The sequence below is a fragment of the Eptatretus burgeri genome, chromosome 9 (assembly GCF_056783735.1).
Source record: "Eptatretus burgeri isolate ZD-2024b chromosome 9, Ebu_testis_v1, whole genome shotgun sequence".
Classification (NCBI taxonomy): domain Eukaryota; kingdom Metazoa; phylum Chordata; class Myxini; order Myxiniformes; family Myxinidae; genus Eptatretus; species Eptatretus burgeri.
Window position 1 is genome coordinate 26,357,284 of NC_140969.1, and position 17,776 is coordinate 26,375,059.

General features: G+C 47.8%; 1 protein-coding gene and 1 pseudogene across 3 annotated transcripts in view; one reads left to right on the forward strand and one right to left on the reverse strand.

The window, feature by feature from the left end:
- The window catches only part of NUDT5 (nudix hydrolase 5), a 74,078-nt gene that overhangs the window by 25,991 nt on the left and 30,311 nt on the right, over positions 1 to 17,776 (forward strand). For 2 of the 3 annotated variants that reach the window (XM_085894441.1, XM_085894440.1), the window contains exons 4-7: positions 11,561 to 11,668; positions 14,299 to 14,394; positions 16,627 to 16,731; positions 17,237 to 17,290. In XM_085894441.1, coding sequence (XP_085750567.1) covers positions 11,561 to 11,668; positions 14,299 to 14,394; positions 16,627 to 16,731; positions 17,237 to 17,290 — 363 coding nt within the window. Of the gene's footprint in view, positions 1 to 11,560; positions 11,669 to 14,298; positions 14,395 to 16,626; positions 16,732 to 16,835; positions 16,958 to 17,236; positions 17,291 to 17,776 lie in introns of those variants that run through there. The other variant, XM_085894442.1, reaches the window with a different exon arrangement.
- LOC147019756 (uncharacterized) lies at positions 15,468 to 16,551 on the reverse strand (annotated as a pseudogene).

Genomic DNA, 17,776 nt, shown 5'->3' on the forward strand with positions numbered 1-17,776 from the left:
GGTATTCGTGTCCCCAAAATAAATAACCTGAGGGCTGAGTAACTACCTAAACAAACTCACTCACACGGACGACTTATTAAAATTGCCGGCGCGAAGACAGACATGCCGGGGGCGCACTCATATGTACAGTACATCTTAACCTTAACTTACAAATTTTACACTAAACCATGGCCCAGGATCAATGAGCTCTGCAAAAAGAAAGCAGTTAGCAGGGAGCCAGGCTGCTCGCATGCAGTCTCTGACTCAAACAATGCAGGTGACGGGGAACGTGGCCGGCTGCTCACTCGCAGTCCAAGGTCTTCCCTTTTTAACTGAACGCAGTGAACCACAACGGTTCATGGGCTGCACAAATGCAGTCTCCGTGCCAGCTCAAGTGGCACACGCAATGAACACAACGGATAGATGGATGGACACAAACATGGTGCACGGGCCGCCACTGCAGGCCCGTGTTGTAGCTGCCAACAGGGCAGTTCTCGCAGCTTGCAAACTGTTGCTTTCTGATCCTGGCGCACATGGCAATGAACAGGGGGGGGGGCAAAGCAAAAATTGAACGGGGCTGGTGAACAGGGGCAGTGGGCATGGCATGGCAAAGGTGATCAGGCAAACACAGCCCGCAGAAGAAGGCCTTTGCAGGCAAACACAGCCGGCAGACGAACTGGCCGGCACAGGCCTTGCAGAAAACAGCTGCAGACGATCCGGCCGGCACAGGCCTTGCAGCACAGCAGCTGCAGACGATCCAGCCGGCACAGGCCTTGCAGCAAAACAACAGCTGCCGATGAAGTGGGCCGGCCTTTGCCTTGCAGCAACGCAGCCAGCAGATGAAGCTGGCCAGCCTTTGCAGTTCAGTGGAGGTTGGTGGAGGGAGTGCGGTGGTGCTGGCCACTCGGAAGGCGGGCTCGGACCTACCCTACGGTCTCCCTCCCAACCTATCGCCTTTGCCTGTCACTGTCTATACCCACTCCCTTAATTTGTCAAACCCCAATTTAGCCCCAACTTATTTTTTTATTTTTACTTCCCCACTATAAATCGTCCCCTAACCCCCTTTATTGTCTTTGTTTGGCTAACCTATCCTGTCACCTAGCCTACTCCCAACCCCGACGTTCCCTTCCCGGAGGGGAATAAGGGAGAGCTAGCGTCCTTTGTCGAGGCCCAACGAAGCCTCAGAATGGCCTCCCCAGACTTCAGCGATCTATAACACAAAGTGGGTCCAGCGGCCCACAACAAGAGTGAGGGGATGGATGGTGCGGAGGGGTACACTTCCTATCTACCCTAACCATTTAACTGTTAAACTACCCCGGGGCTTTCAACAAGCGCCTCTCGCTTAAACTATTGGTTCTATAAACCCAGATTCCCGTCGCCTGTGTTGGTGTCCTCACAATTTCGGGCCTCGCCCCCCAATTTTCTCTCCGTGCCCTCACACGATCTCATGGCTGGGACACGTGGCTCCCTTTGGCAGGCACGACCCTCTGCCGAATCTCCCGCTATGGCACCCCCGGGCACTACACTGCCTCCGAGCCTACCAGCTCCCTAAACACCGGGGAGTGCCCCCCAAGCACCTCCCCTGAAACGCACACGTGGCAGGCTGGCTTCCCAGGCCCCTTTCCGAGGGTCACCCGTGCCTACAACACTGCCCACGCGGCTAATGGCGCCCCGGGCCCCCGCACCCAGCAGGCGCACCCGTGCCCCCTACGCTATCCCGGCCCCCCATGGGCCCTTGGCCTACTACGGCCGACTAGCCTGGTGCCCGGGGTACCCACTCAGCGATACTCACCTTTCGCCACCACGCTCCCAGCCTGTCAACAGGGCTCCTGCACCCCTCCAAACGGGTTTCGAGCCTACTTCCCCACCAAGAACAAAACGACTTCCATATTTGTTAATTTGACTAACCCACTAACTCAGTCTACACTGACCCCGGGGTCCCTTGGGCGGGAGTCACTCCTCCCCCCACTCACTCATCGCACCATGCATTCCCCATTCGCTCCACTCACACAGACCCGCTGGCCTCACTCCACAAGTACTCACCTCACAACTCACCAACTCTTCAACACACACACCGCTGAACTCTGCCATCCTCCTAACTACCTCCCCTAACTAACTCGTGCTCCCACGTCGTCCCTTATACTATAGCACGTTCCATTTAACACTACGTAGCTAAACTACGTCAACTCTACACATCCAAAGGCTGTCACTGTCTCCAAATCTCTAAAATAACTTTCCCAACCTAAATCTCGCTACAATCCCTCTAACTAATCCATTCCACGGACTCCATGAGGACTTACACCTGCCCCATGAAGTCGGTCTAGCTAAGCTAACCCTTCCCCCTAACTAGTTTCCATCCTGTGCCCTGGTAAGGGGGTCTTCCACCCCTTGCCCAGGAATCCTGTGCACCCGAAAGTGAGGCTTGCTTTTTTTTTTTTTTTCACATGCGCAGCACCAGCGCGGCAACTCACAGCTCGTGCACTTTGCACCTGCCCGTGACGTCATGCAGCTGCACGTGTACCTCGTCCCTCCTTGGACGGCACCATCCGGCAGGGATACCCCTCCTGCCGGATTCCAACCCCGCGTGCAGCCATGACGTCACCGTGCGCATAAAAAAAACACAAGCCCCACGTCTCGAGGGGTTCCCCACGCGAACACATGTGCTTTGCCCGTTGGAGCTTAACACACACGATCGCGTGGAGAACCCGTCCGGTCCAAATCCGTTTACCAGCCTAAGCTTTGTCCGTCCGCGGGATCGGCAAATCCACCGCGTGCGTTTCCGGACCGGGACTTCACTCTCGCAAGCGAGCACGTGGGGGCCTCGTGCGTTGCACAGCACGGACCTCGTGCTCACTGCTGGGTGAACCCGGCACGGTCCCCGAAACAGCTACAGCTGCTACTCGGCTTTCTTTCCTCTCATGTCGCCGTCGTCGCCATTCGACCCACGCACACCTGCGTGTTACGACGCTCACACTCCACACCATTAAACTCACCCCGGGAGACGCGGCTGCATGTTCACACATGCCCACCGACATCTCCCTTACATACCGCTCTCTCACACACACGGTCTCCCTTGCACTCGGCCGTTCACTCATGCATGCTACTTCCCTTGCACACGTGGCTCCACTCACTCGCGGCCTTTCACTCACTCATGCCATTTCCCTCACACAAACCATACCACTCACACACGCAGGGGCACTCGCCCGCGGTGCCTCACTCGTACACCGTGCCTCACTCACACACGCGGGGGCACTCGCCCGCGGTGTCTCATCCACACACGGCGTGCTGGGAAGCACACACTCCGGCACACTCGCCACCACACCACTCACACGTGGTGCTCCATTCATACTGGCCGTTTCACTCACACACACGGCCTCTTCCACTTGCGGTGCCCCTTTTACACATGGCGTGCTGGGACGCACGTACTCCGGCACAATCGCCACCACACCACTCACACACGGGGTCGCTTCCACACACGGGGACGCACTCACACCTTGCACCACACACACAGGGACAACCACACTGGGGATTCGTGTCCCCACAAGGGTCTCCGGGGCCTCTATACCCCCCAAGCTCTCCGTGCACCTGTTCACAGCACATTTCACTCGAACTCGCAAAGCACGACCGAACGCACCTGGTCGTGACTCGCCTCAAGGGGGCATACTCCCTCCCCTCGTTCCTGGAGGAGGCCATCCAGCTGCTCGCACTGGGTCCCTACACGCTCCGCGAGCTCACCCTCACTATCCTCCACTACCTCTGTGTGTGTGTGTACGTCACTAACCTTGTCCAATTCACCCTCTATCTCCCGTGTCTCTATACATTTTATTCTTTCTGTCGTCTCCTCGTGTCTATTGGTCTCTGCTTCTTTCTGGCATCTTTCCCTTATCTTCATGTAGTTCAACCTTGCTTTCTCCTTAAGTCGCTCCCGTCCTTCCCTGTTTTTCACTCCTTGCTCTTTCACGATCTCCGCGTACCTCCTCCTTGCTTTCCGTCTTAATTGTTCTTTTCTCTCCCTCGCAATTCCTTTCACCTCGTCTCTTGTCTCCCGTGTCTCTATACATTTTCTCTCCTTGTTCCTTATTTCTGTCTCTTCCTGGTTCCTTTTTCCTTCCCATCTGAATCGTTCTTTCTCTCTGAGCCCCATTAGCTGTTCTTTCTCCCTCCGGAGCTCCTCAATCTCCGTTGACTCCAGTCTCGCTCTCCGTTTTAGTTGTTCAATTTCACACTCATATAGTTGTTGTTTTCTCTCCCACTGTTCCTCCTGCTCTTTGTTTTCCAATCTCATTGTTTCTTTCAATTGGCTCATTTCCTTCCTGTGTTTCATTCGCTGTTCTCTCACTACTCTTCCTTGTTTCCTCTCCTGTCCTTCCTTCTCCAGTTTCATGGTTTTCTTCATTTGGTTAATCTCCTTTTTGTGTTTCATTTGCTGCTGTCTAATTACTCTTCCTCGTTTCCTCTCCTGTCTTTCCTTATCCAGTTTCATGGTTTTCTTCATTTGGTTCATCTCCATTTTGTGTTTCATTCGCTGTTCTTTGTCTATCTCCTCGTACTCCAGCCTCAGCTTTTCTTTCAATTGGTCAACCTCAGATTCATGTTCTTTTTGTTTTCTATTCCATTGTTCCTCTCGTTCTTCCCTCTCCAATCTCCTTGTGTCCTTCAATCTCCTGATTTCCCCTTCCTGCTTCATTCCTTGCTCCTTCAACTTCTCCTCGTATTCCAACCTATTTTTTTCCTTTTGTCGTTCAGTTTCAAATTCCTACTCTTTCAGTTTTTTATTCCACTGTCTCTCTTGTTCCTCGTTCTGCAATCTCATAGTTTCCTTTAATTGATGGATTTCTTTCTCCTGTCTCATTCCTTGTTCTTTGTATATCCTATTCCACTGTCTCTCTTGTTCCTCGTTCTGCAATCTCGTTATTTCTTTCAGTTGGCTGACTTCCTTCTCCTGTCTGATTCGTTCTTCCATCATTACTCTTTTTTGCATCTCATTCTGCAATCTCGTGGTTTCCTTTAATTGATGGATTTCTTTCTCCTGTCTCATTCCTTGTTCTTTCAGTACTCTTTCTTGTTCCTCATTCTGCAATCTCGTCATTTCTTTCAGTTGGCTGACTTCCTTCTCCTGTCTGATTCGTTCTTCCATCATTACTCTTTCTTGCATCTCATTCTTTAATCTGGCCTTCGCTTCCAGCTGTTCGATCTGTACAGTGTGGTTCCTTAACGTTTCATTCTCTGTTGTCGTTCTTTCTTCTCTCACCATCCTCAACTCGTTTTGTAATTCCCTCTCTTTGTTTTGGTGTTTCTGTAACTCAGAAGCTTTCTTTTCCAATTCCTTTCTCATCTCCGCACACTCCGACTTTGCTTTGGCTTCGAATTGTTCAATCTGCTCAGTGTGGTTCCTTAACGTTTCATTCTCTGTTCTCTTCCTTTCCTCTTTTAACATCCTCAGTTCGTCTTGTAATCCTCTTTCTTTGTTTTCGTGTTTCAGTATCTCAGAAGTTTTTGTTTCCAATTCCTTTCTCAATTTGCATGCTTCTTCTCATTTCATCTCTTCTTTCCACCGCTTCCCTCCTCAATTCGTCCCTTTTTTTACTGTATTCATTTAGTTTTTTCTGCCATTCCTTTCCCATTCTAATCTCCCCTTCCAGGATTTCTCTTTTAAACTGGCTTGCCCTTACCTCTCGCTTCAGTAGTTCCAATTCTCCATCTTGTTCGCGTTTTTCCTTTTCGAGCTTTGTTTTCCTTTCTCCTTCCTTCCTCAATTCTCCCTGCAGTTCTTCGAACTGTTCTGACTTTTCCAGAAATTCCTCCGCCCTTTCCTCGAGCTGTCTCTCTCCTCTTTTTATCTTCCATTCTAGGCTTTCTCTTTCCTGATTGCCTGTTCTTATCTCTTCCTTCAATTGTTCCAACTCCCCATCGTGTTCACATTTTTTCTCTTCCACTTTTTTTCCCTCACTCTCCCCTCCAGTTCTTTGAACCGCCTTGCTTGCTCCAATAATTTTTCCATTAATTGTTTTACTTCCAAGTCGTGGTCCTTTTGTTTCTTTTCGAGCTCGGTTTTCCATTCTTCCTCCCATTGTTTCCTTTCCTGGGAGATACCAATCTGCTGTTCCTCTATTCTTTTGTTCAGTTTGCTCTTCGCATATTCCAACTGACGGGTATAAAACACTACCAAATTCTTTTTCCCACGTAATTTGTCGACTCTATCGGCCAAGTCATGTTTTTGCCACCGAATTCGTTCCAGCAAATCGTCCAATCGCTGTGTCCCCCCGTACACGTAATTTTTCTGAAGCGCGTCTGCGTGCCGTTGTGACTCGTCCACTCCACGTTGCACCTCCTCGATATATTCTTCATAACGCTTCACCTTTTCCAAGACATCCCCCAATTGTGCCTGAAGCCTGCCAATGCTCGCATAGTCATCCTGCCACGCCTGCCATGGCACATGCCGTGACCACGTGCCTTGAACCGGTGACTGGGAGCTCACGCCTCGTGCTGTGCCATTAATATCAGCCCACTCCGTGCTGCCATTGTGCGACTCCGTTTGCCGGCAAAGTTCGTGCTCAAGCCGCTCCCACTGACCACAGTTAGTGGTGGGGTTATAATTATAAAAAGAACTGACCTGGGCCATGGATCCTACATGATGACACATACCTAATACCCCCGGCTCCCGCTCGCCTTGAGACGCCATCTTATTTCTCGTAAAGGGTTAATTTGAATCGCTCGTAATTTGGAGGGAATTGGGGGTCGCTCCTCTCACCCCTGGACCGATTCCCGTGAATTTAGCTGGAGACAGGAGAGCCCGTTTTCCCGTTCTCCGATACCAGTGCCGCGAGGAGGGCGATGAGTTTATATCCCACTCCTGACACTAGTGTTGCGGATTCGCGCCCGCCGGCGTGCGGACGGCCACGTAACTCGAATCGCGGCACGTCGCCCACCGGACGGACAATCCCGTCGTGACCCTCTCGGACTAACGCCGGGAACTAGTCACGGGTGGGCCTTTCGGCCTCACCACGATCGTGCCAATCGGCCCCCTGCGTGGGATAGGGTTGCTCGCCAAATTCGACCTGCCTAAGTACCCACACGGAGGGTAGACCGGGCGATCGCACCTCGCCGCAGGTCGACTTCGGACACGGGCCACTTTAAGCCACCCGTTCCGTACTATCGGGATAACCGAGCAGTGTTATCGTCAACCTGGACGGTTCGATTAATTATTGGGCGTTTTAGCCCACGACCAACCCTTTACGTGAAGTAAGATGGAGATTCAATTAGAGAAAAGACGAAGCGAAACGGGAGAAGCAGTTCAACATAGAGCACATTTATTTCGCGATGGCACACGGATAGCACACATATACAATTATACACCAAAAGCAAATGTAAAAGAAGAAGAAACACACAATAATGCACAAAAAGCAAATGTAAAAGCAAAACACAATGCAAATCTACCACCGACTACCGAGCACACAGCAACACTTATACAGTTTTACTTCACAGACGGCGCCGACAACACATATACTCAAAGCAAAAGAAAAAGGGACCACCCTCCACGATGAGGGGGGGCAGACGGGCCTGGGGCCGAGACCGCGTCGGGCCTACCCGTCTGGTGATGAGCCGCAGAATGGCGGTGGCACCCCGACTCCGCGGGCCTCGCGGACAGTGTCTGGAATGGGGTGGGAATGGGGCCCCCTTCTCGCACTATCTCAGCGTGGGGGGGAAACAGGAGGGGGTTGTTGATGCTCGGGGGGATGAGGATATCTCGCTGGTTCGGGTCCCGCGACGAGCGTCTCCACCGCGACCTCGGTCGCGTTATCGGCCTCCCCTCTCCGCAGCTCCCCGACTCTGACACGAGCGTCCCCTCGACTGCCTTCACGCCGCCACCTCTCCAACTCTCCACAGCTCTGTCCAACTGCTTTCTCCGACTCTTCTCTTGACTGGCTTTTCCCAACTCAACTCTTCCCAACTCAACTTGACTCACTCTTTCCAACTCCACTGCTCCGACTCTTCCCAACTCAACTCCTTTTTGGCGAGCGAACGCGGCCCTTTATAGCCCCCGTGGCCTCGCTCCTTCACCTTCGACCCTTTACCTCTGGCTGGCTCCCCATTGGACAGAGGAAAAGTGGGCGTGAATGCTTTTTGATCCATGAATCTGCATATAGCGATTATACTCCGACGCACCTGGAGGCGGGGCCAAATCGCCCCACGCTCGCCGATGGGACGGAACAGAAGTGGGCGTGAGTCGTTTTTGATCCGATTGCTTCGGAAAGGCTGGTGTTTTTGCACCCGCTGCTCGGTGCGCGCCCTGCACGAGTCCAGGATCGGCGCCCACAAGCGGCGCGGGAATGGCGGTGATGCGATGGTTGCGAGAGCGAGATGTGACGGCAAGGGTCGTGGCTGTTGTTGTGAAGCGGCGTTGCGGTTGGTGGTTGTTGTGTGATGGCTGTTGAGACGTGGTTGGTGGTGGTTGTGATGATAGTAATGGCGGCTGGTCCAAAATAAAGATAGTAAAATAAAAACGGCTATCTAGAGGGGTCGCAGCCCGAATGAATGACATTTATTCCCTCTAAACAACGGGTTTGGGCCTAACTACACATATACTTACAGAGATATCTCACCTAAGGGACCTGAATGGTGGTTTGCGAATTTCGTCAACCACAACAATATATATATATATATATATATATATATATATATATATATATATATATATATATATATATATATATATATATATATATATATATATATTGTTGCGGGCCGGGTGAGAAGACCACGAGGTGAGGGAAGCTGTCTCTGCTCCCACAAGACTCCCCGGAATTGTCGGCCTTCGCATACAGATAATTTCGTGACGCGGCGGATCGCTTAACCGACCGTGGACGCCAATAACCGCGTGACCTAGGGTCCTCCCGTCTATGGGTTAATCGGGTTACTTAATTAATCACGTAATTTAATTACAGGGGAACACACCCTCGCTACGCCTTGTGCGAACCCGATCAGATCACTTTACTGGATCAGTTGCAGCCGAGCGACACTGCCAAGGGCGTACCGGCTAAAAGGAACGGATCATTGGGAATAAGGTCCCAGCTAAGCTAGGATTCGGACCATGCTGGATCAATGAAATAAACCACAAAAACAAGCTGGGAAGATTCCTATTAATGATTTATTTCCAGGAAACTTACAAAAGGGGACACAGAGCAGAATTGACGTGAAAATAATAACAATAACAATGATAACAATAACGATCCTCTGCAGTGTTACTTCAGTGGGCAGGCACCAGGACACACACACACACACACACACACACACACACACACACACACACACACACACACACACACACACACACACACACAGACACACACAATCCTGGCTTGATGCTATATATCACAGACACATCACACTGGGTCACACACAGACACACAGACACACACACACACACACACACACACACACACACACACACACACACACACACACACACACCCAATCAAACCGGATCACACACAGACACACACAATACTGGCTTGATGCTATATATCACAGACACATCACACTGGGTCACACACAGACACACACACACACACACACACACACACACACACACACACACACACACACACACACACACACACAGTATTGAAACAAAAAGGGAGAGGAGTTGAGGATACGATCTCGGTACCTTTGTACTTGATTGCACGAACGTGCCACCAATACATTTCGGGGGTGGGGAGAGGGAATGCTCCATGGTGCGGTACCCGACAGCTGGCGTGTCGCCTCTGGCATCAGCAGCACGTGTGGAGACTGTGGGTGTGAAGGAGGGCTTGAGTGGAGAAGGGGCTGAGTCCAGAGTGCGTGGATGGAGTGGTAGGTGGGTGGGGTCAATGTCGTGTTGGCGGAGACGAGGAGGAGGAGTCCAGGCAGCAGGAGGCGGGTCGTGGCGATGTCGGGCAGAGAGACGAAGGCGAGAGCGAGAAAGGCAGAGGGACCGCTCCGACATTTATAGGACTCGCAGCGCGGGTCAGGGGGCCACCCCGAAGCGAAGCGTCATCACCTGAATTGGGCGCTCCGATTGGTCCCAACCCCTCACGCGGCCCGCTAACTTTGGCCGGAAACCACAACACTCCATTTCCGGCAAGGTCATCCCAAACAGCGAACATATTCCGCCCCGACCCCATGACATGACACGAATCTCCCACACCGAACTTGGTGCGCGAATCGTCCCGCAAAACCCCCCAGGCCGTGCCCTGGTGACTGGCCGAAGGTCCCGCATGTCCGCTTGGGCGTCCGACCAGCGCTGATAAATGCGCTTGCTCCGCGTGCACCAACGTGGCCCGCACTGTACAACATTCCCCTGCTCGATCACAGCTTCACTGGCCGGAGAGACAAGAAGACTTTCACCATCCGTGGGGAATCCGCTGCTGCACGTGAGGGCCGAAGGTACCTTGTTATGGATAAATCCATGCATGTTTCGCACAGTACGCGCAAATCCGCCTTGGCCCACATGGTCAGTGCTTGCGTTCGCCCTGTTTTGCTAGCGGGTGCGTGGGGCGAACACCAATATGTATCAGATATTTGGTTAACAAGGAACGCGCCGCTTTTACTTCGCACACTCGCATCCCGCCCAACGTGGCGTGGAGTTGCCTTTATCGGCCTCCATACGCGTTCCGTGCAGTGTGGGCGTTGTGCTGGCTGTGTTTCTTGTGTTGTGAAAAACACCATTCATGGAGCCTCTTAAAAGATATTCATTTGTGTGCCTTTTTAATGCAACCAGCAATCTTCCCCAGATCATCGGAAACTCCAGTCGATAATCCCACACTGCCAAGCACACTGTATGACTCGCCGCACACGTTGGGTTGAGGGCTCGCTTGGGAACGGGGGCTCTGCGCTGTTAATGCTCGTGCGTCATCGTTTCCTCGCAGCGGCGCCGCACGCGCTGGCCTCCGTGAGGACCCATCTCACAGTGAAGGCACACGTGGCTCAGATTTACCTCAGGAATAATCAGAAAAGAATTCGAGACGAAATGAAGAAGAAATGATGTAAGCAAACCTAGCTATGAGATCATTGCAACGCACGCCCCTGTTGTCCCGCTAGGCAAAAGGAAGGACTATCTACACGTATAATAATGGAATAACTGTCTTGGGACCACTATCTGTTGGATTCATGCGGTTCTGAGAACCGCAACAATATATATATATATATATATATATATATATATATATATATATATATATATATATATATATATATACATACATACATACATATACATATATATATATATATATATATATATATATATATATATATATATATATATATATATATATTTCCATAAATGGAAATTTTCACTTTGATTCACCAAATAATTCAAGTATAACTTTTTATGTCACCTTTCCCTTTGCTCCGCTCCACTTCTCTGCGCCTTCTTTGCCACCACCCTCTTCCGATTCACAACACCTCTCCACTCCCCACCCGCTCTCGACTCCACACCCTCTCTTTATTCTGTCCCCTTCACATTTCCCTCCTCACTTCCCCCTTCCTCACTCCTCCCTTGCTGACTTCCCCCTCCTCGTTCACTCCACTCCTTGTGCAGGTGTACAGATGATCTCAGTACTCAAACGCACACAGCATGATGACTGTCTCGTTCTTGTCAAGCAGTTTCGTCCTCCATTGGGTTGCTACACGCTGGAGTTTCCTGCAGGTGACATCATGATATAGGCATTCTGAGTGATCTATTGCATGCTATTTTGCTGTTTTAGTGTCAGTTTAAATCTTTAAAAGTAATAACAAGCAGTGAAGTTGAGTTGATTTTCGGGTTAAATTGTTATTTTTTAAAGTGTAAGGTAAACAAGCTCAAATGAGCTAAGATCCTGGTCCTCTTAATGATGACGTCATAAAAACGAATATGACATCATTGTGATGTATCAGGTTTGCGATAAATTATCTGTGCTAATGCTCGGCTTTATTCCCGCAAACAAAATTCAAACAGCTTGCCTAGTTTCGGAGATAATGGTATAGGCGATTTCCATTAGCGGCGATATGATGACGTCAACTTTTTTCCAGGAAGAATTTCCAAAATCGGAGATGGTTACTGCCTGCGCGTGGGCTTTCTGCATATACATGGCAAGTTTCATGAAGATACGATGAAAACTCGGGGTTGTGAAACAAAAAATGTCAAAAAATAGGAATGAGGTCATAAAAATTTATATGACGTCATAGTGATGTATCATATGTGCGGTAATTAATCTCTGCTAATACCCTGGTCGATTCCCGCAAACAGAATTCAAAAAGCTTGCCTAGTTTCGGAGATAATTTTTTAGGCGATTTCCATTAGCGGAGATATTTTGACGTCATAACTTTTTTTTCTCGGAGGAATTTTCAACATCGGAGATGGTTACTGTCTGCGCGGGGTATTTTTACATATATATGCCAAGTTTCAGGAAGTTTTGATGAAAACTGTTGGCTGTGAAACAAAAAAGTCCACAAGAAGAAGATGAAGAACAACAATGTGAGTAAGAAAGACTTGGAGATCCTCCACGAGGATCTACAAAGAAAGATAAGAACTATAGTCATCAGAATGGCCACCTTAAACAAGGAAGTGCAAAAGTGTCAACAACATTGTATTGACTCACATTACAGATATCAATCAGCAAGAGAAGACTAGGCGGATACATTATCAAGCAGATTATCACCACTCTGAAGGTTGATAATGAGCCAGCTGCATTTTTAACAAACAAACAAACCTGGCAATTCTTCTGAGACTAGACTTAATTCCGATAGATGAGAATCCAAATCTTCTGCACAAATAAATGTCAATGTGTATCAGTGTGTCTCCTCCATAACTCCAAAACCATGAAACCTTACAGCTTGAAACTTTGCATGTGGACTAAGAAACCTCCAAGGAAGTGCATGACTGAAAATTGGGTGTTTTGGTTAATTAAAACACCCCTTTTGGAGATGAGTAACGGCCTTATTTAATTACATCCTTTATTAAGCACATTCTCGGTCACCACTGTATATGGGGTCTCAAGGCGTATCCTAGGTAACCTCACTGGAGTCTGAAGCCGCCATGTTGTTTGGCCTGCTCAACCGTGTCTTGACTTGGAACAGGCCACAATGATTTCTTGATGATCAAGGTTGTTGTTTTTTCACTTTCCTCACTCATATTATCGAATGCCTGTTCGTCTTAGCTATGAATCGCTGTATACATCACTTTTGAAAGTAATATAGTTTTCAAATTTGGAGCTTGGAGTGAGTGAATGCATTATATGATACGATTTTCCATGATCTACTCTCATGGACTAATTTAAGTATATCATCGAAATATTATTTTGGTTTTGAGGATCGGATATCGTCCAGGTTAAACAAGTCTCAAAATCTGGCCATGTTTTACCTATTTACTTTAAGCAAGCAAGGCCATTTTACCTCCTCTATACATACACAAGATAAATTTGGAAATGTGAAATTTCCAAAGCATGAAACTCATATTTTTCTACTGTTTGGAGAATTCTATTTCATGAACAAAAAATTTAGGAATGTGCCAAAATTAACCAGCTTCATTGAGCTTCATTGAGTTCCCCTAGCAAGTTTGCTTGAGATTGGATGACTAACGACCAAACGTAATTAGACAAGCCCTCAAGTGTTGCCCACTTGCGCTTTTAAGTGCCAGTCCACATGTGCGATGGAGCGGTTGCAGCCGAATGGAATGAATTATATGATGTAAGAAATTTTATTGAAGTTTCCAGCAATCAAACTTACAAAGCCAGAAAGCAGACGAGTTTGACGATTTAAACCTGAAAATGGTCTTTTCTGACCACAACTTTCTCTTTTTACTTCTTCTGTTACAGGGGCCACTTGTGTGAATTTAGCCCTGTCCTCTCCACTAAAATCCATCCATCCATTGGGACCATACTCTGTGCAGAGCGTTGGTGCTGCTTAAGCAGTCTCCTTGGCTATTGGGTGCAATCCTGGATAGGTCACCACTCTGACACAGGATATCAGAAAGCTGGCACTCATTTTGCCAACCTCAGAAAGATGACAGGCAGAGTCAACCCCACCTGGTATTAATTCAATAGCTGAGGGGGATTTGAACTCAGGATCCTCGGATCCCATGTCCACCACCCTAACCATTAAGCAAACTCCAGGCATTCTATTGAAAGGACTCCAAATAAACTCGGAATTTTGTGTGTACTGAAAATTACTGCTCCATATAATGTCCGGCTCATTACGTCATGGCATGCAAATCTTAGTTACTGTTACTTAAATGACTAAACACATATATGGCTGGTTTTGTCAGCACTTGTGACATCTGGATGTGCTTGATGGAAACAGGCTTGATGAACAGTGGTGAATCTGTGGAATCGGCCGCCCTCAGGGAGCTGGAGGAAGAGACGGGCTTTGTCGCTGAGGTCACTTCTGTTTCACCAGGTATGTGGAAGAAACAATGTTTTCGTTGTTTTAATGGAAAAGAGCTTGTTGACGAACTCGTATCATGGCTTTCACTTATGCTGACAGGTGTAGCCAATAAGTGTCATTTAGCAGGTGTAGCCAATAATTGTCATTTACTGACTGAAGCAAATTTTGTAATTTTATGCCTGGGACGAAAGTGATATGCTATTGTGAGTGCTAACAATTGCTGAGGATGATTTTTGGGTTTTTTTTTTTTTGCAAAGTCGTGGCTCATGGAGGAGCTAGAACAAAAAACGGATCATGACGAAACAGAAGAAAAGGAACAGTAGAAAAAGAGGGGAAAATACCAACAGCAAAAAATGAGGGACCAAATCGAAGGGGATGTGTATAAATAAACAAGCAATGGGTGTGGTGAGGAATGAGGGGAAGGGGAGGACGCATGGGATGGACAAGATTGATCCAGAAGCAAACTCTCAGGAACGAAACAAAAGTGGAAATTTGGAAGGAGGGAGGGTGAATTGATGGGGGGGGGGGAGTAGCAGCAAAGATCATGGTTTTAGATGTTTTTAAAATTTATTCATATGCAGCCTGTGGCTGCTTGGCTGCATCATTTTCTGGGGGTGTGGCTGTGCCGCTGATGCAATGCCTCTGGTTACCAACATACCTGTACTCATCTTGCCGACCTCAGAAGGGTGACAGGCTCAATCATCTTACCTTGTGTTAATTCAACAGCACGACAGGGGCTTGACACTTAAGATCCTAGGATCTTAAGCCAAGCACCTTAACCGTTAAGCCAACACCAGGCCTTTTGGGTGGGTAATGATCTGAGATGGTGGTGAACAGGTTGACATCAAATTATAACTTTGAAAAGTAAAGGCAAACATTTGATAACAAAGTAAACATTATATTTTAAAGTTTTCTTTCAAACCAAACTGCACGATGTATCAGGTACATTTATCAAATTACAATCAGCAGGCGTGTGGAACCACAAGTAAAAAAAATTAAAAAAATGCATCCATAAGCACTTTACAACAACAAGTGGCCTCGTGAAAACGATCGGCCAGAGTTTTTGTGGAGATGCAGTGAGCACTTCAAAATGGCCTTGGATGCTTCGAGACAGATCTTGTGTTTAATCCATCATGACTGTCCATCAGTCTCAGTAAATAATCTCCAACCATCACAAAACTTTGTTCCTCTGCATCGTCTGTCACTGCCTCTTCCTCGTCATCAGATTCTCTCAATTCTTCCCCTACCTTTTCTTCACACTGCTCTCCAACCTTCTTGCTCTTTTTTGCCAAACGATTGGCTGCCTTTTTTTTTTTTTGCTTGAAACTTTGTTCACTTGGCACGTTGATGTGCCACACACTGGAGACCTCTCTCACAATTCTTCTCCAAACCCTCTTGGAATTCCTCATCTTCGAGTGCCTTCTCATCCTGCCGATCCAGACAGCCCTGTCGCGCATACTCTCACTGGCGAATGTGGCGATAAACATGGAACTCTGCACCCCCAGCTCCGGCACTTGAACCCATGATATCTCTCAAAAACTCCGGGGAAGTTTTGGAGTCCATTCCTTCATTCGCTCTTGAATGACTACTGGTCACTCCAGCTGCCTCATTAGCTTTCCCAGCCGCATATGTTGTGCCTCACTCACCATACGAGGAACCACAATGGCCCTATGCTTCTCCCCTTATCCTTCTTTATGTTCTTCATATGCTTCCTCATATTGTCCATCCTTCCTCTCATTGGCTGAGCTACCTTCCTGCCATGATCTTGCCAATATCTGAGATCAGTAATCCCATGTTAGCTCCACCATTCTCTGTGATATATATATATATATATATATATATATATATATATATATATATATATATATATATATATATATATATATATATATATATATATATTGCTACGATCAGGGAATCTTTAAATTATTGATGTCGTTCATCGGTAGAAGGATTCTGCTGATGATCCGCTGAGATCTCAGATCCTGCTCGGTTTTCATGCCACATTGGGATCCAGCAATAAATGAAAGGAAATTCAATGTGTTTATTCTGGGAAACTTTTTTGTTATCTTGAATTATCTTTTCCCACAGCTGTTTCTAATGAGAAACCACGACAATGAATCCTTGTGGTGATGAAAGGAGGAGGTCACCGAAACGGTGTGCCTGCATGAGGGTTATTGTGCCGGATGATCGTATGGGCACGCCTTGGTAAAAATGACGCCTCTCTTCCTGTCACATTTACAGCCGCATTGTGCTTGGAACCTGGAATATGCAGTAGTGCAGACAAGATTGTGTGTGTGGTCATCAATGGAGATGATCCGGCAAACACCAGGCCTCAACAACAGCTTGGTGAGGTGGCGTAACAGTGGTCTATGGAAACTTTAAAGGCGATTATGAATGCAATCTGTGAGCTCACCTTTGAACGGTTCCATGCCCACACATTTACTTTGCAGATGATGGTGGTACGTGATAATCTTTTGGCACCCATGACACTTCGTTTCTTTATGCCATAGACAAGGCAAACATCTCCACTCTAGATTTGGGGCTGCAACATAAAATGTGGTTTGACAAAAAGGTCTTTTTGTTTTTGGTGTGAACAATAATCAAGATTTTATATGCCAAGTTTTGCGAGAACAGTTTTATGATAACGATACCTTATTGTAATTAAATCCTTCAATGCCTTCACTTTGCCTCCACATTTCTGTCTATCTGCCCTCATCTCTAAACCTGATGGATGTTTCATTGCTCTTTGATGGCTTTGTGCTGGTTGTTTTATGGGAATATTGGGTACAATAGTGGAAGAAGAGCAAGTGGTGCTGCTTAAACAGCAATAAGGAGTGGTGTGTTCCTGCAGAGTTTGTGGATGTCATGCTGATTCCCATACGTGAGCTCCTAACGAGGATCCAAGGTGAGCAAGCTGCATGGGTACCATGATGCAGCAACTGCACTTTGTCAGGGTTTTTTTTTATTTCAAAAACGATTTTAGATGCCTGGCTAATATACATATTTGGGCTGGCAGGATGACTTAGAGGTACACACACTCACCTCAAAGCTGTCTCGGATGGGTTAAAATCTCTGCCCAGTTATAAACTGTCATCCTGGTATTCCACAGGCAAGGCGATGCATCAATGTGTGTGCAGTCCCTCGGATGGACGTTAAACTGGGCATCTGATCTGCTGGCATTCGTTTGTCGACATTTTAAAAGATCCCACATTTTCACTATTAATTTAGTACCGTGGCTACATTCCAAATTCCTGCCTTAATCTATCGAGGGCCTTAACCATCAGCAGTACAGCAGCTGCACCCTCAACCAATGATCTACTCTGTAGCCTTGTGCTGCACATGTAAGAAGCTGGATTTCAACCCACAACCTCTGTACTGCCACTCCATTGTT